The sequence below is a fragment of the Engraulis encrasicolus genome, chromosome 23, assembly GCF_034702125.1.
Source record: "Engraulis encrasicolus isolate BLACKSEA-1 chromosome 23, IST_EnEncr_1.0, whole genome shotgun sequence".
NCBI classification, from domain to species: Eukaryota; Metazoa; Chordata; class Actinopteri; order Clupeiformes; family Engraulidae; genus Engraulis; species Engraulis encrasicolus.
In genome coordinates this window covers 51,494,058-51,516,560 of record NC_085879.1, presented here as the reverse complement: position 1 = coordinate 51,516,560, position 22,503 = coordinate 51,494,058, and the positions used below count along the sequence as shown (strand labels likewise).

The 22,503-nt window shown below is 42.8% G+C and overlaps 1 protein-coding gene across 1 annotated transcript; it reads left to right on the top strand.

The window, feature by feature from the left end:
- Nucleotides 1–267: 267 nt before the first annotated feature.
- Nucleotides 268–20,636, top strand: LOC134439823 (fibronectin-like). Its single transcript, XM_063189726.1, has 8 exons — nucleotides 268–302; nucleotides 589–797; nucleotides 5,497–5,538; nucleotides 8,078–8,345; nucleotides 16,681–16,720; nucleotides 16,810–17,073; nucleotides 18,871–19,137; nucleotides 19,659–20,636. Exons 2-8 carry the CDS (start codon nucleotides 619–621, stop codon nucleotides 19,985–19,987), a joined length of 1,389 nt encoding a protein of 462 aa, XP_063045796.1. The 5' UTR covers nucleotides 268–302; nucleotides 589–618; the 3' UTR covers nucleotides 19,988–20,636.
- Nucleotides 20,637–22,503: the final 1,867 nt, after the last annotated feature.

The following is a 22,503-nucleotide window of genomic DNA, read 5'->3' as shown; positions in this document are numbered from 1 at the left end:
TGTTTTCAGAGAGAATGCAAATGCAATGAGTTTGTTGTCAAGTTGGCTAAACTTATCAGTCATGGGATCATGCAATCGTGCGCCAAATGCCCACACTGAAATCCCGTTTGGCCTGTTCACCCACCTCCTGATTCCTGAGGTCGAGGGAGAATGAAATGTGAAGGGAGTGGCTCTTGGCTCTGATTGGCTGCATGTATCAAGCAGAATGTTTTGGGTTTTTGCCCTTGCACCCTTAGTGAACAGTCACCACAGAAGATTAAACTCAAACAAGCCAGGCAGTTGAATTAGCTGTTTCTATTTTGGTAAGTAATGCTCTCTGTGTTGTATTTACAGTATATACATACAATTGACACAATGTGTGTCTTCCTACTCAGTCTTATTTTTGAAGAAAGTTGTAACACAGAGTCTCTCAAAGTAGAAGGAATATATAGACGTTGTCCGATGATTTTCACGGTGTTGGCAATCGACTAAATGACATTATCGCATCATATGACTAAGACATTAGGAATATTTGGGCTAATTTCTGAACTTTTGATGTCATCTGTTCTGATCTGAACTTTTTGTTGGATCTGAATCGCCTTGTAATAGGATGCACATTCTACTGAAGAGAGCCTTACAATGGATTGGACTCACAAATTACCAGGAATAATCTCAGACGAGCAAACTTCCACAGCCAGTGTGTCTGGTGCTCCGTCCATGAAGAGTGAGAACTCAAGGCATATCCCACCCAACATGGCTCCCTCCATGAAGAGTGACTGGTCAAGACATACCCCACCCAATATGGCAGAAGAGAGAAGGTAGGCAGTGCTAAGAGCATCATCAACATGTGAGTCAGGGAGATTTAGTTATGAGATTATAGACTGAGGCTTTGATTACATATTTAAGGAATGGAGGGAAGACCAATAGGATGAGATTGAAACTATTTTGAGTCATCCCTAAATTTGCATTTCATTGTGGCATGTGTTTTCCAAAAGGGTCAATTTTCTTGCATAATATAAATATTCAATAAAGAAGACGGTTTGAGGCAGTTTTTTTCAAAGGTTGATTAAACAACAAAAAATATTAAAATAGAAAACAGAAAATTGAGTGAGTGAATTGCACATATGCCTCTTTTCCACTGCAGTTTTTCTGGAAGGCCTACAGCTTGACACAGCGCGACTCAACCGCCACTTTTTGCTCTTTGATTGAGTTGTGTCGTGCCCAGTCGAAAAGCAAAAAGTGGCGCCCAAGTCGCGCTGTGTCAAGCTGTAGGCCTACAAAACCGACAGTGGAAAAGAGGCAATAGACAACCGACTACTGTAAAAGTTAGGCCTATTGTCCTGCCAAAGGTTTTTTTTTAAACTAACATCAGCTTGGATTTCAAACCAGCTGAAGTGAATGGATCGGTTATATTGTTACAAAGTGACAATGGTGACAATGGTTTGCCGAACCTTCCCCACCTCTTCCTCCCCACTTGTTTCCTGACCAATCTCTTACTGTCCTATCATAAATAAACTAATACCTAGAAGACAAAAAAATGTTTAAAAAAAAGTGACACATTGAGAAAATATGCCTTAATCAATAGTACAGATTCATGTCCGTATCATTACACAAGCTTAATGCTCAATGCTAAAAGCCAGTTTTTGACAAATTCTCCTCAATATGTGAATGCAATAATGCAAAAAAAAAAAATGCATCAATTCGCAAAACCATTGCAAACATATATTTGAAGGGTAACACTTTATTTTAGGGACACATCTATTAGCACTAATACATACAATATTAATGCATGTGTAAGGCATGTACTAAGCAAAATAAGACAGTTGTTAAGCATGTATTCACAAATGTCTTGTTCATGCCCAATTAGGGATTTATTACTAATATAACCTCAGTAAGGACCAGTAAGCCTATATTTCTATTTATTAGTAAGTAGTAAGTGGCAGAATACAATGTGTATAAGCTCCCGACACACTGTGTGAACAAACCCTGAACAGTGTGAAAACAGATGCAGAATAAGGGTCCCTATTCTAAAGTGATGCATTGGCAGTGTTTCCCACAGAAATTTTGGAAACTATGGGGGCAGGCGGGATTTTTGTCCGGGGGGGGGGGGGTCTTTTCACGCGGGCCTTTTTTTTTTGGCGGGGGGGGAAGAGGGGGGGGGGGTTGTATTCACGCAGTGTAAATGCAAAATGGCAAAACAATGAGTACAGAATGACATTGGCGCATGGAGAAACTATAGGCCTAGGCCTACATTTCAGCCATTTATATTTTGAGAAATAAGGCTACATAACATTTTACCCATGATATTAGTAGTACATTGTCATTTCTATTTATTTTTTTTTAAAAAATGCAGTACAGTGAATCATTTCTGTTTACAACACAGTTTAATTCGTCCCTCATGCAGGGGTCTATGTAATGAAAAAAATAATAAAACAAAATAGGAGCAGAGCTAAGAATTTAAGAGTACTGTGAAATTGTTAACGCATAGACAAAAAGGGTCTAAGAGGGTAGGCTATGCCTTTTCCCCACACACACACAGGCGTACACATTCTACATGAGGGGTGCTGGTCACAGGGCCATTTTTTCAAAATTCCTCCCATTAAAAGGGCTGAACAACATATTACACATTTATGTTTATATTCACCTTCATTACAGATTAATTTCTATATGCAGCCCGATGTCTCCTCTGCCGTGTCAATGAAGGCCTGTCACCTAACTCATTGTAAAACAAAGCCTGGGGAGTGTTAGTAAACTCATCCCAACTGTCCCTTCTCTGAAGGTTTTTTTTATTGCTCCCAAACCCAAGTTAACTACAACAACTTGACTAGGCTTTTGATCCCTCTGTCTTTCAAGCACTTGTGGTTTTCTCTATAAGATGTATTTACTCCAGGAGTAAAATGCGAAGGAAATCGTAATTCAAATCATTTGTAACAAAAACGGAAATCGTAAAAAAAAAAAAAAAGTAAAAAAAAAAAAGTAAAAACATATTTTTTTTTTTACATTTTCGGAAACTATGGCGGCCAAAGTTTCCTCAATGTATGGGAAACACTGATTGGTCAGCCCAGATGGCTCAGGGCCTCTGCACTACCAAAGTTCTAGGGCCCCCACACCACCCAGGCATGCACTACCTAGCCCCCCCCACTACCAAAGTTCTAGGGCCCCCACACCACCCAGGCATGCACTACCTAGCCCCCCGCCCCCCTACAAAGTGTAAGGGTATATCAAATTAATAAATCTTACCCAGCTGAGTCATCTAGTTTTCTCTTGGTATATATCAACGAGAGGGAGGTAACAAGAGCCTATATATAGCAAGGATTGAACATACACTTGTCAATGGCGGTGGGTTGGTGAGATGTAATTTTTTTTCATGTACCACTGAGTTTTAATTGTAAAAACACCCAAAATAAATGCAGAACATTAGAATAATAGTTTTGAAGCAAAACTAAACTACTCTTTTGTGATAATTAAGTGAATGTTTGAGAACATTAGCTTCAAGAAGTGCAGTGCATGATGGGTACGCAATCTAGGCCAACAGACAACCTACCCAGCTCTGAGCCTACGTCCTTAGCTCCTCCCCTCACTTGTGAAATTTAGTTGCTATCCAAACAATTTGCCATGTACGTAACAACAGAAATATTGCTGTATAGGGCAGAATTTTGTTTTGAAGTATTGTGATAAATGTGACAATTAAATATACAGTACATAAATAGAGAGAGAGAGAGAGAGAGAGAGAGAGAGAGAGAGAGAGAGAGAGAGAGAGAGAGAGAGCGACAGAGAGAGAGAGCGACAGAGAGAGAGAGAGAGAGAGAGAGAGAGTGAGTGTGTGTGTGTGTGTGTGTGTGTGTGTGTGTGTGTGTGTGTGTGTGTGTGTGTGTGTGTGTGTGTGTGTGTGTGTGTGTGTGTGTGTGTGTGTGTGTGTGTGTGCATGGGTGCATGGGTCATGTGTGTGGTCTGTTGCCAAATCACTAAGGGCGATGAGACCCACTACAGAGAAGAAGTAGACCTGCTGGCCAGATGGTGCAAAGACAACAACCTCCTGCTGAATGTCAACAAGACCAAGGAGATTGTTGTCAACTTTCAGAGGGTCCAAAAACAACTGCCACCACTGACCATCGACGGTGATGCTGTGGAGAGAGTGAGCAGCACCAAGTTCCTTGGAGTGCACATCAGCGACGACCTCTCTTGGACCACCAACACTACATCACTGGCGAAGAAGGCCCATCAGCGTCTCTACTTCTTGCGCAAACTAAAGAAGGCAAGTGCTACACCCTCCATCATGACAACATTCTACAGAGGAACCATAGAGAGCGTCGTGTCCAGCTGCATCACAGTGTGGGGAGGAAGCTGCACGGAGAAAAACAGGAAGACACTCCAGCGTGTTGTGAACACAGCGAAGAAGATCATTGGAGTACCACTCCCCTCCCTGCAGGACATTTACACCGCACGCCTCACCCGAAAAGCACTGATGATCATCAAAGACACAAGCCACCCTGCACACAAACTGTTCAGCCTCCTGCCCTCTGGAAAGAGGTACAGGCGCCTCCGTTCCCGTACCACCAGGCTTGCAAGCAGCACGATGCATCAAGCAATCAAGATACTGAACACTCAACCCACTCTCCCTTCACTGTCAGCCTCTAGCCAGCCAGGCCACTGACAACGCTCCCCCCCCTCATCCCCACCACCATATCTGCGACTGAACATTCCACCTGCACTACTACATCTGTGACTGAACTTTCAACCTGCACTAACTCAAAACATACACACACACACACACACACACACACACACACACACACACACACACACACACACACACATACACACAAGCACACTGCACTTTCTGCACTAAACCCAAACATACACACACTGACACACAACTCATACTCACACACATACACACACACACACACACACACACACATACACAGGTACACACACACAGACGCACACCGCACTTTCTACCTGCACTAAACACACACACACACACACACACACACACACACACACACACACACACACGCACACAAAACACATACAAACACACACACACACACATACTGCTGCTGGTGTATTTAATAAAACCTTTTTTTAATTATTTATTTTCTTCAAATGCTACTATTACTGTGTCAGAACGCCATAAAGGACTTTTAGAAAAAGCACAACAAAATACCTCCTCTTAATGTATGTTCTCTACAAGTCTTCTGTTGTCCAGTCTTGCACTTTAAATGTCTGTATGAGCAATGTCTACGTCCATACTGTCTATGTCCATGTATGAGTACTGTCTATGTCTATACTGTCTATGTCCTTACCTAGATTAGTCTATGTCTGCATGGGAGAGCAAGAAACGCAATTTCAAATTCTTTGTATGACCAGTGCATGTAAAGAAATTGACAATAAACTTGACTTGACTTGACTTGACTTGACAAGGCTCCAGGTTGTCATTTCGGATTGCGCTTGTGTCTGGTCTGTATTCCCATGTATGTGATTTTCCTCTCATGTTTCCTCTGTCACCTGTAGGTCTGTGGACTCTGGTTATGCTCCTTCTCAGTCCTCCTGGAGGTATGAAAACCCACATCAACTAATATCAGTAGCACATGAAAACCCTTCGCACATTACAGAAAGCCCACTTTAACATTAAACATAAAGAAGACAATAGGTGCCCTCAGGGTTAGGACGCTTCTGGTCTTGAGGAATTGTACGCAGCATTCAGGCTCTTGAGATTTGAGTTCTTTATTAAAATTGTGGGAATGTTAAAGGAACAGTCCACCCTTTTTTGATTTTCCCATATTTGCAGTATTTCCAATTATTATTCATGAATGTGCATATTCCGACGTTTTATTGCAGGAACCGTTTTTCCAGCTTTCAAGAACCGTTTTTCAAAGATCTCACACCCTACCTTTAAAGTGGTGGTTCGCTATTTTAGACATTAAGCCCTGTTTGTGTGACTTCTGGGGTGAAGTAGAGATTTTCTCATCACAATTTTGACATTTGGTGCTGAACGGAGCATTTGGGTATTCAAGACTGCAGCTCCCCCACCTTTACATTGACTACAATGGAGCACTCAAGCAATCGATCACAAAATGGCATTAAACATGAAAGAGAGACATGAAACTCACCGAATGGTCAGAGGTGGGCAGCGATACGTTGGCTGGAAAACCACCGCGAAACACGCTTCCAGAGAAGATGTATTATCATTATTGTCCGTCTTCATGGCTTGTATTCAGGGGTGCTGCCAGAAATGCTGGGCCCCATGACAGATTTGAATTTTGGGCCCCCTTAAGGGCCCCTCTCAGTGCTTGGGCCCTTAGAATCTGTACCACTTTTCTCCCCCTAGCGGGCCCCATGCTTGTATTGGTTTGACTAGTATTACTCCGCGCGACCGGAAATGGGGGTGTGTTCGTTTACGTTCCTATCAATGGTTTGTATGCAAGCTGTAGTTTTTGTAGCCAGTCCTGAATACCCAAATACTCCGTTCAGCACCAAATGTCAAAATTGTGATGAGAACATCTCTACTTCACCCCAGAAGTCATACAAAACGGGCTTAATGTCTAAAATAGCGAACCACCACTTTAAGGACATTTGGACCGTGACAAAATGATACACTGATCCTGTAATTGTGCTGTCACTCTCTCCACTTTCCGCTCGTCTCGCAACATTGTTGCAAACGTCAATGGAGTTAGAGCGTTGTTCACTCGCCTCTAAGCACTTGCAACAATGTTAAAATGAAAGGAAGATTGATTTTTTGACAATCAAATACTGTCGAAATGGTGGTGTGTCCGAATGGGGATTGCCCCCGGCAGCCGACACAGGGTTGTTTGTGGTCAAGGCTAAGGACACAGTGAAGTCCCAGCTGCTAGCCTTTTGAGGATAGCTAATAGTTCCGTCACGCTGAACCAAAGTAGCCTAAAGCTGGGCTTACACTGTGCGAGTTTTGCCACGATTTGGCACTCGCGCAACTTTTTGGGAGTCGGGCCGATTTCTTGCCTAATCGCAGGTCTCTCGTGAGTCTCGCATCGTGCAGTGTACATGGGGTAAAGACAAGCGATTTCGCCTCACGATTGTGCAATCGCAGGGTCGCAAGAAAATCAAAACAGTTTGAAATCCTGGTCTTGGCTCCTGCATAAATCGCACAGTTAAAGCAGTGCTACGAACCGATTTGACACTTCACATAGTGAAATTCATCAACTACATTTATAACTCTGTTACACGTGCGATTTGCTGTGAGCACGACCTCATCTCCACCTCAGGTGTGCATGCTCCCTCCTCTGCAGACCGGGGAAACATGCCTTTCGCGTCGCGTAGTGGAAGCATTTGGCTCGCATCCGACTGTCGGCTCGTATAGTGTGAGGACGTGAGTCATGAGATGTGAACTCTTAAATAGTGAAATTCCATCGTGCAGTGTGAGCAGGAGCTTAATACCCATGAGCGAAAATATCGCTTTAGGCGACAAAAGACTATTAATTTTTTCTGCACAAGCAAAAAAATACCTCAGACCGGTGACAGCCTTTGCCTTTCTGTCCAGAAAAGCGAACACGTCCAGGAATACAGAGTCTACTCTTATTCCTGTCACGCTAAGCTCCTGCTTAGGTACCCGGGTAAGATGGTCAACTAGCAGAGACGAATGCTGGTCTTCAGTCCAGTCTTCAAAAACATACCCTTCTTTGCTGCATGCAACGATAGTCCCGAAGTTTACTTTAGTAATTCAGCGCCCTTAACCTGCGTCCCAGGCAAGGTTCTAGTCGGACATTTAAACTGAATTACAGGAGGTAAAGTAACTCAGTGATGACTCGTGAAATCGAAGGATAGAAAGAGAATGCGCTTAAGGCCTTTTATAGTCCCGGAGGACGGCGGGAAAAGGGGTCTGCATTTTTCGCCTTCAGCAGGGATGGTAAAATTACTTCGTAAATTGTACTCCAAGGATGTAACCCCCCATAGGAGAGAACACTCGAATGAGTGACTGAAAGAGAACCTGTAGACATGGTGGCAATTCAGGCTTAGATTTATAATTAAGAAGTTTGAGGACATTTAAACTTTTCTTAATTAGTATTTTTTTTAACTCGATTCAGATTGGTTGATCATGTTGTCTTCTCTCTTACAGTGTGTCCTCTGGATCAGTGCTGTGTGATGTCTGCAATGGCCCTGCAGTGAAACGCTGTCTAACCTGCAATGACTCCTACTGTGGGATCCATGTGAAGGACCACTACACATCTCCAGACCTGGACAGCCATGAGCTACAGGATCTCCATTACTACAGCATCTGCCCACAGCATCACAAAAGGCTGAAGTTCTACTGCAGAACCGACCAATCAGCAATCTGCTCAGACTGCTTCCTGTACAATCATAATGGGCATGATGTCATCAAACAGGTGAGAAACATCCAACAGCGATCAAACACACAGGCTATGTCTCAAATGATGCACTTTTGTCAGTGCACTGACAGTCAGCATAGTGCACACAGTGCACACACTGAGGTCTTTAGTGCATAGTGTCGTGGAAAAATTTGAGCACTGTGCACTGTGTCCTCGCTGGAAGCTACAGCTGAGCATGGCATTAACTTGCCAAAATATGTGTTGCCTACTGTTTACAATGCGCAGCATCTGGTGGTTGTATTTACATGTCCTTCACCCCAAAGGACAACAATCACACATACAATACTTTGGTTGGCATGAAGAGGTTGGTGTCCCATCAACATTACTTGGGTGGTTGACGTTTAAGGGCGTAACGTAAAAAGTTTTTCCAATTCCTGGAAAAAAATGGAAAAATATAGAAAAAAATAAAGCACTTAGTGGTCCGTGAAATGTCGCCTTATTTTTGCCATTTTTGGGAAAATGTGTCCTGCGTCAACACATTGCATAGACATGTCACACCACAGGAAAATGAAGTCACGCCACAGGAAATTCACTGCATTATGCCCATTTTATGACTGACATCTGAGCTCATGCTAACTTGATAATGATATTGTGTTTAATCTATGTGTTTTCATTTATAAAAAAAACCCCCTTGTTTTCCTAATATAAGAGCAGTCACACCACAGGACACCATAAAATGAACCTAAAGCTGGGCTTACACTGTGCGACTTTTGCCCCGATTTTGCCCCGATTTGGCACTCGCACGACTTTTTGAGAGTCTTGCCGATTTCTTGCTCAATCGCAGGTCAATCATGAGTCTCGCATCGTGCAGTGTACATGGGGTAACGACAAGCGATTTTGCCTCACCATCGTGCAATCGCAGGGTCGCAAGAAAATCAAAACGGTTTGAAATTCTGGTCGTGGCTCGTGCGTAAATCGCACAGTTAAAGCAGTGCTACGACCCGATTTGACACTTCACATGCACAAATTAATAGGGCCGTGCGATTAGCTGTTGAGCGCGACCTCATCTCCACCTCAGGTGCGCATGTTCCCTCCTCTGCAGACCGGGGAAACATGCCTGTCGCGTCGTACGGTGGAAGCATTTCACTCGCATCCGACTGTCGGCTCGTGTAGTGTGAGGACGTGAGTCGTCAGTTATGAACTTTTAAACAGTGAAATTCCATCGTGCAGTGTGAGCAGAAGCTTAAGACCCACGAGTGAAAATATCACACAGTGTATGCCCGGCTTAAGGTTGCATGACAGAAACATTGCAATATGAAGACATATTAAGAGGTTAATAGTCACCATAAACTTCCACAGCACTCTCCAATAACTGAGGTACTGAATTATTAGGAGCCAGTCTTTAAGACCCTTGTAGCTGGCCTTGCAGTTGCCCATACACAAACATTGACATACATGTCACCCCCCAGGACGCAATTTGTGTGACGATATTGAACTTGTAGTTAATATTGCTGTCTTGAGTTTTTTTCACATTCACATATCTTAATATGGAGTTAATATTTATGCAATCATGCCAAATTCTTCTAACATTATTCAAAATGTTGTTGGGTAATTTATATATATATTATATTCCAGGTTTCATTAATGTTACAGTCACACCGCAGGATATTTGACATATAAACCTTTACATGAATCTTAAAAATAACAGTTTTGTAGGTTTTTAACCAATGTTACGAAAAAACAAGGCGTCACGTCTCCCACCCACTTACAGAATTAGGAGACTGCTGACCAAAGTCTTCTACTGAACTGAATGCCACATTTCCTCCGTGTCATTGTCAACATGGCCGCCGTTAAGTGCGTGCAGTGTCCATCATTCAAGCACTGCATTTGTCCGCCATTGTTAGGGGATCATCTTGGCACTTTCAGTGCACTGGCTCAACTGAAACTTTCAGCGTGAGCGCCCTAGGCACTGTAAAACAGTGCCCGAAGTGCACAAATACGGCATTTGAGACACAGCCACAGACTCTGGTAGTGCACAGGTGCTCAACTGATAGCATCATACCACCACAGACAACGACAACAATTTCAATAATAATAATAATTGCAATCAGGCCTCTAAATTAACATCCGCGAACCAAAATGATGCTGAAGAAATTTCAGTTTGGCTGGTAGTTCAGTTTGGCTGGTAGAAAACTTACAAGCCACTTTGACACATTAGTGAGAGTGTGTTCCACTAGTCAGATTATTGTCTTCTTTCAAATTCAAAACAAGTCTGGTTAAGGTTATTGCGACTTAATGAGGGTTAACACATATTTAATGCAAGGGTGTACTTACTTGCTTTGCTGTCTTGTGAATGTTTACATCTTACATTCGGTAAAAGAAATGACAATAGGCCAGTAAATGTTTAGGTGGAATTAGTTAAAGGGACACTGTGTGAGATTTTTAGTTGTTTATTTCCAGGATTCATGCTACCCATTCACTAATGTTACCTTTTTCATGAATACTTACCACCACCATAGAATTCTAAGTATTCATTATGACTGAAAAAAATGCACTTTTCTTACATGAAAAGGGGGATCTTCTCCATGGTCCGCCATTTTGAATTTCCAAAAATAGCCATTTTTAGCTTCAAAAATGACTGTACTTGGGCAATGCTAGAAAATATTAGTTTATTACTCAGTAAACTTTGATGAAAAGATCAAATTTGGCAATCGGCAGCCCAGTTTCAATGAGCACCATAGTTGCAGTACCCTTTTTGACCATTTCCTGCACAGTGTACCTTTAAAGCAGACTCTGCTTGTTCCTTCTTGTGATTGCTGAGAAGATCAGACTATATATTTTATGCCCAATTTTGAGAGAAAGGTAAGAAGGGTGTAGGCCTAGAAACTTTTTCCTATGTCTGTATATATTTGATTTAAAACATAAAAAGGTTATTGTGACACGTGATGGAAAACCAGTTACAGCGCTACAACGCTACAACTTTGAGTGGATTTGACATAAGATTGATGGAAAATGTGCGCTTTGTGTTCATTATTATCAGAAAAAGGTTGTTCTAGTTACCTAAACAATGATGGAGAAGCACCGAATGTGTGAAGAAAATGGACCAAATTTTAATATGCTAGAATTGTTTTGTTGATGGACAGTTCTTAAATCGCTTATAAATTGAATCCCCCTAGTTACTGTCTTAACAAATGCAAAAAGGCCTAAAATATTAACTTGAGATACACTGACATCTGGATGTGTTTCACAGGATTATACAGATAGCTGTTAAAACCTGATGGGCATTGCTGCCTGTCGCACCTCCTCCGGTGCCCATGGGTCAGCGAGGGAGAAATAAGACTTGTGACACAAACATTCAACTTTATTGTATCAATAACAGGCAAACATAGGAAATACACATCCATACACTTCAATACATACACTACCGGTCAAAAGTTTGGGGTCACCACACTTTGCTCCCACAATGCTTCTTTCTGGCAGTCAAGCTTATTCCTTCTCAATTTCAGTTCTGGTATAAAATCAGTGTATAGAGTTATTGTTCCCTGAAATTAATGCATGCAACAGTTTGACAGCAGTTTGATATTGGAAAAAGTATTTACTTGTATAGACAATGCATAGAATAGACCAAAATGTATCACTAACTTTTGACTAATCAAAGTGTACCTTTACTAAGGTAGTGTCTAGTCTGGTGTACTAATCAAAGTGTAGACTCCTTTGTTTAGTTTAGTTTATTTAGTTTAGTTCAACAGGGACCATGCACAATACACATTGATTACAGAAGTAAAAAGATGGCTTGTGCCAGATTATAGCTATATAGCTAATTTCCATCTGCAGTCCCTGGACAGGTAAAACAAATATTAAAATACAATAACATAGACAAGATATAAACAAGTAAGCACATCCATAGGCCATAGGTCAAACACACACACACACACACACACACACACACACACACACACACACACACACACACACACACACACACACACACACACACACACACACACACACACACACACACACACACACACACACACTAAAATGGCATACAGTGTGAGTCATATTTTAAAAACATATGATTAATGTTGACAAGACTGGTTGGTTAATATCCATTTTTTCACACCCCTTGAGAAGGCCTGATAATCAGTAATACTTTTTAGGTTACTGGGTAGACTATTCCATGTTTTGGTTGCCCTGAAGGAGAAGGCTGACTGAGCAAAAGCAGTTCGTCGGATTGGGAGACTACAATCACCCCTAATGGTGGATCTTGACGTTCTGCTCATCAATTCAGAGCAGGGTTGAACAAATGTTCTTAGGGGTGGGGGTGCTGCATTGTGAATAATTTTATGGATTAGCCGCAGATCAGAAAATTGTATGATGTTTTCAAGGCTGAGCATATTATACTTGCTCAGTATAGGACAATGGTGGTACTGAAAAGATCTTCTATCTAGGACCTTCAGGGCCTGCTTGTATAGTGAATCAATAGATTTTAAGACAGTCTTGTTGGCCTGGGACCAGCTTGATAAACAATAATGCAGGTGGGACATGATCATAGCATTGACATAAGTCACAGCAGCATCAAAACTCAGAGAGTTACGGATATGTCTAAAATTTGATATGCTATACTTTACAGTATTACCCAGCTTTTTAATGTGTTTCTTAAAACTAAGAGTAGAATCTAAGGTCACACCTAAATATTTAAACTCATCAACATTATTTAGCTTTGTTCCATCAACATATATGTCTGGAACAACATTTAGTTTAAATCTATTGTGAAAATACATTGTGACAGTTTTGTTGGTATTTAGTGTGAGACTGGAGGTTTTTAACCACATTGAGACCTTAGTTAGTGTTTGAGTCAATTTGCTGGCCACCTGTACCGGATCTTTGCCGTGTGTAAATAATACAGTGTCGTCAGCATACATCAGTATCTCCACACCCTCACATACAGATGGAAGATCATTTATGTAAGTGCTGAACAACAAAGGTCCCAATATGGAACCTTGTGGCACCCCCATAGAGCATGCTTTTAAGGAAGATATTTTATCATTTATCTTAACACATTGGGCCCTATTTAATAGATAGGACTCTATCCAGTTTAGTACACCTGGAGCCAGCTGAAAGCACGCCAACTTTGAGAGGAGTACTGGATGATTGACTGTGGCATTAATAATAGCCAGTTGCGGTTCTACAGATTCATTCCCGGGATGAGATGAGGTCCAGAATTGCCCATGAGCTCTATGAGCCCCATGCATGCAAAAGTTGATGTCTACTCCTGTCAATCCATACAATGCCGGATGATATACACATAATTTGAAAGAGGAGAATCTACACTTTCCAATGATGTATGGCACTGGCTTGCACACTAAAACATCGCTGAGACAATGCCCATTTGGGGGAAACTCCAGCCCATTTGGGAAACTCCAACTGCCATTGTCATTGTGACACAGCACACAAGTGAACACTGCACACTGCACACAACGAAATTGCATTTATGCCTCACCCGTGCAAGGGAGCAGCCCTCAGTTGCGCCCCATGGGGAGCAGTGCGGCGGGACGGTACCATGCTCAGGGTACCTCAGTCATGGAGGAGGATGGGGGAGAGCACTGGTTGATTACTCCCCCCACCAACCTGGCGGGTCGGGAGTCGAACCGGCAACCTCTGGGATGCAAGTCTGACGCCCTAACCGCTCACCCATGACTGCTCATTGTGCATGGATCGTGCATTTATAAAAAATGTTCATTCTGATGGCTAGAAAATCATGCAGCTACTTTGACTTGAATTTGTGGACAAGGTGGCAACTCAACAAATGTCATACACCTACCATTGGAAAGGGCAGACACTTGAGCCTTCCACTAGCTCCATGCATTCTCTGATAAATCAAAGAAATGTCTGTAGAAAAATGGACTAAAACACATATTTCTATGTAATAAATGGGTGAAAAAGCTTGGTTAGATTTCATTCTTCTGTCCAGTTTAACCAATTATATGGGTAATCAAACCTTTTTTCACCTGTGGCTGTTCAGTACTTTCCATTATTCCATTTCAAGCTATTTAAAAGATGTTTGCGACTTGAATTGCAAACAAATAACAAATGAAGGTGACCCCAAACTTTTGAACGGTAGTGTATGTTCCATACATTTGATAACATAGAAACTGATGAATACATGTAAATGCCTAGTGTGTGCAGCAGTTGAGACAGAGGCTTACTGAGGAGTTGTTTGTTGGTTGCTGGGGCAGCAATAATACTGAGTGAGTTTGAGTATATGAGGCAGTTGGGCTGTTTGGCATTTGTTGGCTGCTAGCGTTATCCCCTTCCAAGCAGCTATGCTAGGGTGCGTTGGTTGCTGGGGCGGCAACGGTACTGAGTGAAGGGTGTCGAATGTGTGAGGCATTTGAGGAAAAGGCTTGCTTGAGGAGCTGTTTGAGGAGGTTGGTGGACTTTAGGGAGAATGAATTTCAGCTGCAGGGTCATCAGTCAGAAACCACCATTTCGCTCCTTTAATTCTGGTACGTCTACTGGTTGCTGAGCGATGACAGCGATGACGTCTCCCTGTCAGCCCCTGCAGCGGATGGGTGTTTTCGGCCGTTAACACACTAGGGCGGTAAAGCGATGCAAGACAGAATCGATTTTTACTGCCGTCGGTGAAAATACATTGAAACCTATCTGTCCTTAGACACCAACTGGCGGTAGTCGGGCATCAGCGGTGCTGGAGCTGGCTCTACACCGCGCTGCATTTGGAAAATAGAACTCGGGCGTATTTTTCATGCCGGTGACCGGCGGTGTCTCATTCAAATGAATGGCAAAGTAGCACGCTAGCTTTGGCTGTGGGGGGGGTTTGAACAGGACTGGCCGTGCACGCCGATGCTGTCGGTGTGGAAGGCAGAGTAGAACACACCGTCCGAAACTAAGCAGAAAGACCTTGTTTGTCTCGCTTCGGTACGGCGGTATGTCTGACGCCTTCCCCTGTAGCTGTTGTCTGGGGTTAGGTGTTCTTCCCCCACTCCTTGTCCTTCCTCCTGAGCCAGAGCCAAAAGCTCCCTTTTTCAGCCTCCTCTGCCAGGGCCTTTGTTGCCTTCCTGAGCCTTCCTCCGGAGGTGTGTGGTTGACAGACCCATACAGCCCCAGCATCCGACCTCCACTGGGTAGATGGAGGTCTTCCAGCCAGCCTTCCCGCACTCAGCAGCCAACTCAGAGTACTTGTCCCTCTTGCGTTCGAAGGCGGCCTCAATCCCCTCCTCCATGGGCACTGTAAGCTCAATGACGATCGCCACTCTTGCTTCAGTTGACCACACAACTATGTCGGGCCAGAGAGATGTGGTGGTGATCTCCGTGAGTAACTGGAGCTTCAGCTTCCTGTCCCTGTCTACCCTCATTCTCCACTCCTGGTCAGGGGAGAAGGACCTTGGTCCTTTTTCTCTTGGTCTGATGCTTCTCCTGACCCTTCCTTCCGCAACAAAGTGGTGAGGTCCTCTGCAGTTGGCTTTGCTTCCCTTTGCGTCCCTTTCACAAAACCGAATGCAAGGGCATTCTGGCTTCCTCATGCCACCATCTGAGGACCTTGAAAGTCAGAATCATTCCTGAACATATAAGGCGATCAGGATCGCGAGGTGGGATAGGCTCTTCTTCCACACGTTCACCCAGAGTGTTCTCAGCTGCATTGAGGATCGAGTTCAATGTGAGAGGCTGAAGTGGTCAGTAAAGATGACGGATAGATTGTTTATCAGATCATATGCAAGGATTCGATTTGCTTGCACAACATTGCTGTCTGCTTCTTAAAATGTCAAATCTTAAGGAGCACTAAAACAAAATGGCATGACTATTTGATGTTCATTTTATACCATACTATTCCTTTAAATGGGTCAAAAATTAGTTATTTTAAATGAGTTGGAGAAAGAAGACTTGAATCCAGGTTGATGGATATTCAAAGTTCCTGGTGTTACTTTAAACAGCTTATAATGATACTGTGGTTAAATTGTATTCTTATATGATTCTTATGTAGATTCTTATATGTACATGTTTATGCAGGAATATAGATGTATATGTATGACTATATATAGCCTATATATATATTTCCAGATGTGTAAGTATTGGAATCTGTGCTTGAGTGTGAGGGCTTGTCTCTGAGATGGGGCCGGGCTAATTAACATGTGTAAAGACTCTGGCCCTGGCTCAGCCAAGGGCTATAAAGGGTAAACGATGCAACAGGTCAGCGGGCTTTTTAACTAGAGATATCACAGAGAATGATGTCTCTCGCTAAGACGTTCCCTGTTCCATTGTGGAGCAGTAATAAAATCTGCAGTAAACTCACCGGACCAAAAGTGCCTGTCTGACATTTATAAGAAAAAAAAACACAATACGGCTGATGATGTTTTTTTTTTTGTTAATACAGACTCCTGAAAGGACACTATCAGAGACCATCATGAAAACAGGTACATCACGTTTTTGTATTCTGTACCACGTTTTTATATTCTGCTGCACAAACCTGTATAATCTCTAAGTTGTCTGTGTCGTTCTGCAGGTGTTCCTCCTCCTGGTCCAATCCAGTTTGTGTCAGTGGGGACAGGCTCTGTGACATTACGCTGGTCACCTCCAGAGGGCGCTCCTGGTCACCGCACCTTCAAGGTCACCTGGACAGGAGGTCAAAAACATTGCAACCTTATGGTGACAGCTACCAGTATAGAGGTGACCGAGCTGACTCCAGGAGAGAAGTACCACTTCACTGTGGCCACCCTCAGCCAAGATGGCCGCCAGAGCACACCTGTGGAGGAGGCAGTTTACACTGGTGAGACAGGTTTTTTTTAATTATTAAACTCAGTACATAAATAAAACTTTCTGTTGGATTTTTAAGGCAGATGAAACTGTTTATGTGTGTTGTATGATTCATAGTCCATGACACATGATGGCAGGGCTTCGAACCGGTTCAAGGAACGAAAACCAAAAACGGGAACGAACAGAATTTTACGCAATTTTATGAGGAACAGAAACAAAAACGAAAACTAAATGGTATTGAACTGTTCCTGAACAGAAACGTTATTCTGAAATCCACAAAACCGGGTAATAACGGTAAATTTATAACATTTCACAACAGCATACCTTGAAGCAAACATTGAAATGTTTGCGCTGTAGAGTTAAACAGGAAATTGGAAATATTTGTCAGCAACAGACCAGCTACACCTTTTCGCACGTATCCAGAATGTGAGAGGGCTAACCTATCTGAATGTTTTTGGATGCCGCCTGTGATTTAGCCTATTATTTTTGGGGATAGAGTAGCTACTGTGTAAATCAAGGGCAAATACTAGTGGGTACGCCTATTCTAGGTATAAGGTACAGTCCATAAAAATAGACTTGATAGGCCCGCAAAACACTTCCGGGAACGATAAGAACGCAAGATATTTTGCGTTCTGAACCGGTTCAGGAACGAAATTTTGGTGGGGGAACGAATTCAGGAACGAAAACGTTTAATAAAGGCCTACCTGAACCGTTCGGAATGAAACGATTGAAAAATAATTTCGTTTTCAAGCCCTGATGGATGGACACTGACTGAGAAAGGAACTGGTTTTCTAACGGTAATACAGTTGCCTTACCTCCGGGGCTGGGGTGTCCATTTATGTTTGTTCTGGTCATAGTTCTCATGTTGACACTGTAGTGTAGTATATTTCTTCCCTACACATAATGTGTAAAATCGGGAAAAACTAAATAGCCAGAATGACTTAATCGTAACTTTTTTATCCAGCTTAACTTACCTTGCTGTCACTAGACAGATGAATTCCACAAACATTTATCTGGAAGTACAAAGTCAACGGTCTGTGAAGGCGTGGTTTGATCAAGGAGTGAGGAGTGAGTCCATGCGATTGTTGTCTGCACTATGTTTAAACTTCCCCGAAGGTCCTGAGTGGTTCGGTTGCACTGTGGTTTGGGAGCTGAAGATCCTGAAGATCCTCCTGACCCTTGTGTAAGTTCATTAAGCTGAGCAGAAATACACAAGGGTCTGGCGAGAGTCACGTTAGAGCATGACAGGAATACGGGAAAACTGACTCACACCAAAAAGTTCCCTGTCTGGGTCCTTGCACCGAATCTGTAGCCTGATAAACCAGACTAAATGTGGATGTCTAATTTACATTTACATAAATTTACATATATTTACATAAACATTTTGCCGTCCAGCGGGTGGCGCTGGTTCACCAGGCTACCGAATCTGTGTATTTTTCGTTGCCCAGACAGACCCTCACTCGTGCCTACTTGACTTCTTCTGGTTAGAAATTGTATCGAGTGAGTTCTGCTCTACATCCATGTCACATGGTGTCAAATCATCACGGGAACAGATGTTCTGCTGCGCAGCTGTGCAGCAGCTGTCGCCTCCTCTGTACAGCATGACGGCAGGGGGTGGGGGGGTCTCATCCTGACAGATAGCCTGAGATGACCCCATATCATATCTTGTCACTATAAAATGTCTTATTCCTGTTGATATTATAAAATTAGAGAAAGAAATTGTTTTAAATGTAAGATTTCCAAAGACGAAAATGTATCGATTTAGTTGAATCACCCACATACATTCAAATAGATATGTCTTCCTCCCCAGAGGTCCCCCCTCCACAGAATTTCTGGGTGGAGGTGGACTTGAAGTCACTCTCAGCTACTGTGACCTGGACCAAACCAGCTGGAGTGGACCAGGTGACTTACCTGCTGGAGGTCATAAAAAAACATGGAGACAAACGCACCGTCCAGAGAAACTCCTGCCAGTACACCATCACTGATCTGCAACCGGATGCAGGCTACACCATCAATGTCACCACTGCTGTCAACAATGGCCGTCAGAGTAAACCGGTCTCCAAAACCTTCAGCACAGGTGTGTGTAAACCAGTACCTGTTGTTGATGTCTAAACTAGAATAGCGTTTGTGATGTAGATCAAAATACACCAGGGAACAGGTAGGGTGTAGAAGACACAGGGGCTATTATGTCTTGTGGGCAATGTCTTTATTTATGTGTGTGTGTATGCTACTTGACACCTTAATTTCCCCCTGGGATCAATAAACGATACTCTACTCTACTTTACTACTCTATTACAGTACTCATGGCAAACAGTTGGTGTGTAAAGCAGGTAAAATGATTATTTATGTTGTAAAGCAGGTAAAATTATTATTTATATTGTACTGTGTGCAATATGTGCATGGACACATCAACAAGTACTACCACATTGTCACAGATTGAAAAGGGGAGACAGTATGCACCTCTCATTGTGATAAGGCTGCAGGCAGCATCACAGTAAATATGAACAGACCAGCGACACACCACAATCTTACATTCTACATGTTCTAACAATAACAACATACATACATCAATATGATCTACATGTTCTCCTCCTACAGAGGTCCCTCCTCCACAGCATCTCCAGGTGACAGCGTACTTCAACACACCCATAGCCAGTGCAACATGGACCAAACCAGCTGGAGTGGACCAGGTGACTTACCTGCTGGAGATCATGAGAGACCAAGAAGACAAACGCACCTTCCACACGGACTCCTGCCAGTACACCATCACTGGCCTGCAACCAGATGCAGACTACACCATCAACATCACTACTGTAGTCAGCAACGGCCGTCAAAGTCAACCGGCCTCCAAAGCCTTCCGAACAGCGCCCACCCGTTTACAACTAATGAAAAAATCATATGCACAGATGTTTAATTTCCAGTCATAACAATCGTTGCACGTAATGCGTGAAGTTACACATTCTCTCTCTCTCACACACACACACACATACTCAACCACACATATGTAATGGAGGCTAACTAGCAGAGTTGATCAAGGCTTGTCTCAAATTTGCTAAAAACATAACATAGACAATGCATACAAAGCTTCTGAAAGAATAGTCTGTGGACAGATGAAACAAAAGTTGAACGGGGTGTTCCGAATCACTGATGTTTTCATTTTACATGTGAAGGGAATGAAATAATATAAATTAAAGTACTAACGTCAGTTCTGGCCAGGCCATGGTAGTCAAGAAGTTTGCCGCCCTCCCCTTCATCTAATGATCCAGGTGCATTCCCTCAGCTGATAATCTTTCTTCCCTAGCGATTGGCCACACGGCTTCGGCACACCTTTTAAATTCTATCTACTTCCTCTCAACTGTATGCTGCTCGGTTTTTGCTACCCACCACCTCCCCTGCTCCACCTTGTCGTGTATGATGTGACATGTTCTCTTTTCACGTCGCTTGGCTCTGTTCATGGGGGGTTATCTCTCGCCCTGTCCTGTTGTGGTGAGAATTCCCTAAACTGCTGCTGCCCCCTGACTAAATGCTTTTCCATGCTGCTCATGGAAATAGAGGAGTTCCTCCGAACAGAGCTATACCGCCAAATGTAATTCATAATTTCAATAAAAGAAATTTCATTTATATTCTTCTCTTGTGTTTCATGACTAAAATGGTTCTGACAGAACAACTATAATGCAATCTACTGTAACCAAATGTAACCAGTCTGTGGAATGATATTAGAAAGAATGTAGTCTGGTGTAGTGAAATGCAGAATGATAATTTAGTCTAAATTACTGTACTGTAATCAGTCTGCACGTGTGTAATGGTGGAAATCAAATGAATGCAACCAATAATGTAAACACTCTGCGGAGGAGGATGCTGCCACCTGCTGGTCAGAGAAAGGGTGACACAAGAATTACAGTACATTCACACCCAGCCACTGCTGTATAGAATTACATAAATGCCATCTCTCCATCTTTCACACAGCTCTGCCTGAGCTCTGGCGACAGACAAACCCCTCACAGTACAGCACAATACAGCACAGGCAGGGCACAGTACTGCCTTACACAAGATACTTTTCAAACCCCTCACAGCACAACACAACAAAACACAATGCTTTATGTGGGATGACCAATACTTCAAAAAAAAAAAACAATACAGCGCCCCAAACAATCTTCAAGAGGCAATAATGTGTCTTCTACATAAATACCGCAATAATAGTGTTCTAAAGTCTATTCAGGGGTGCAAGTGGCATCTCCTTTTCCAGATGCAAATTGTGGCATGGTTGTTGGTGCCAGACGGGCTGATGTAACTAATTCAGAAACTGCCGATCTAACGGGATATTCACACACAACCATCTCCAAGGTTTATCCAGGAAAAAAAATATCCAAAGGGTATGTGTTCAGTGGCCGAAAATGCCTTGTTATATAAAAGCAATTGTGCTTGCTCACCACTGGAGGGAGCTCCATGTTTCCGTTCGCTAAAGAATAACAGTGCGCATGGCACCTGTAATTCGCCCTCAGCAGTTAAAGTAAAGACAACTATGTAGTGTCTGTTTCCAGTGTCAAGGATTGTACTCATCTATCCCTTGATGTTAATATACTATATAGACATTGCATCTATCCAATGGTGAGTGTGAAAAATACACAAGTTCAGTAAAGGCAGTCAGCTACTACTGTAATTATAATAATTACAATTAGTTATTATTTCCTTCTGCTGTAACAGTAGGTTTTGTTGCTTCCACTTGTGTTCAGCTCTATATCATTGATATTCAGATATTTTTCAGTGAATAGTGGAATGCCAACCAGCCTCTGCTGCTTAATAGTGGTGGAACCTCTATCTGCTTGGCTCTCTCACAGCTTTAGAAAGTGAGTCCAGTGGACCTAATCTCACATCCATAACATCTCTATCAAGGTCTCATCATGTCTGAACATTTAATGTTTTGCCATCACACATCAAATAAAATGAAATGTCGCCCAATTCAGTAGGCCTATGTGAGTGTAAATCAAAACTATTAGTCATGAATTAGTATTGCATTCGGTGCATTTGAATTAGGCAAATTTGGAAGAAGACCTAAACTAACTTTCTCAACTGCCAAAGAGTTACGTACTGTAGTTTCTCACCACACTGGTCTTGTCGTCAAGGGAACATAAACAACAGGAAGTGCTCAAGAGGGAGCCTCAGGGTTTGGCTACATAGCTATGACACACTAGCACGCACACACACATTCACACACACACGTACACACACACACTCAGACACCATAGCACGCACACACAAATTCACACACACACGTACGCACACACACGTACACACACACACACTTAGACACAATAACACGCGCACACACACACACACACACACACACACACACACACACACACACACACACACACACACACACACACACACACACACACACACACACACACACACACACACACACAGACTTCCCCTTTATTTT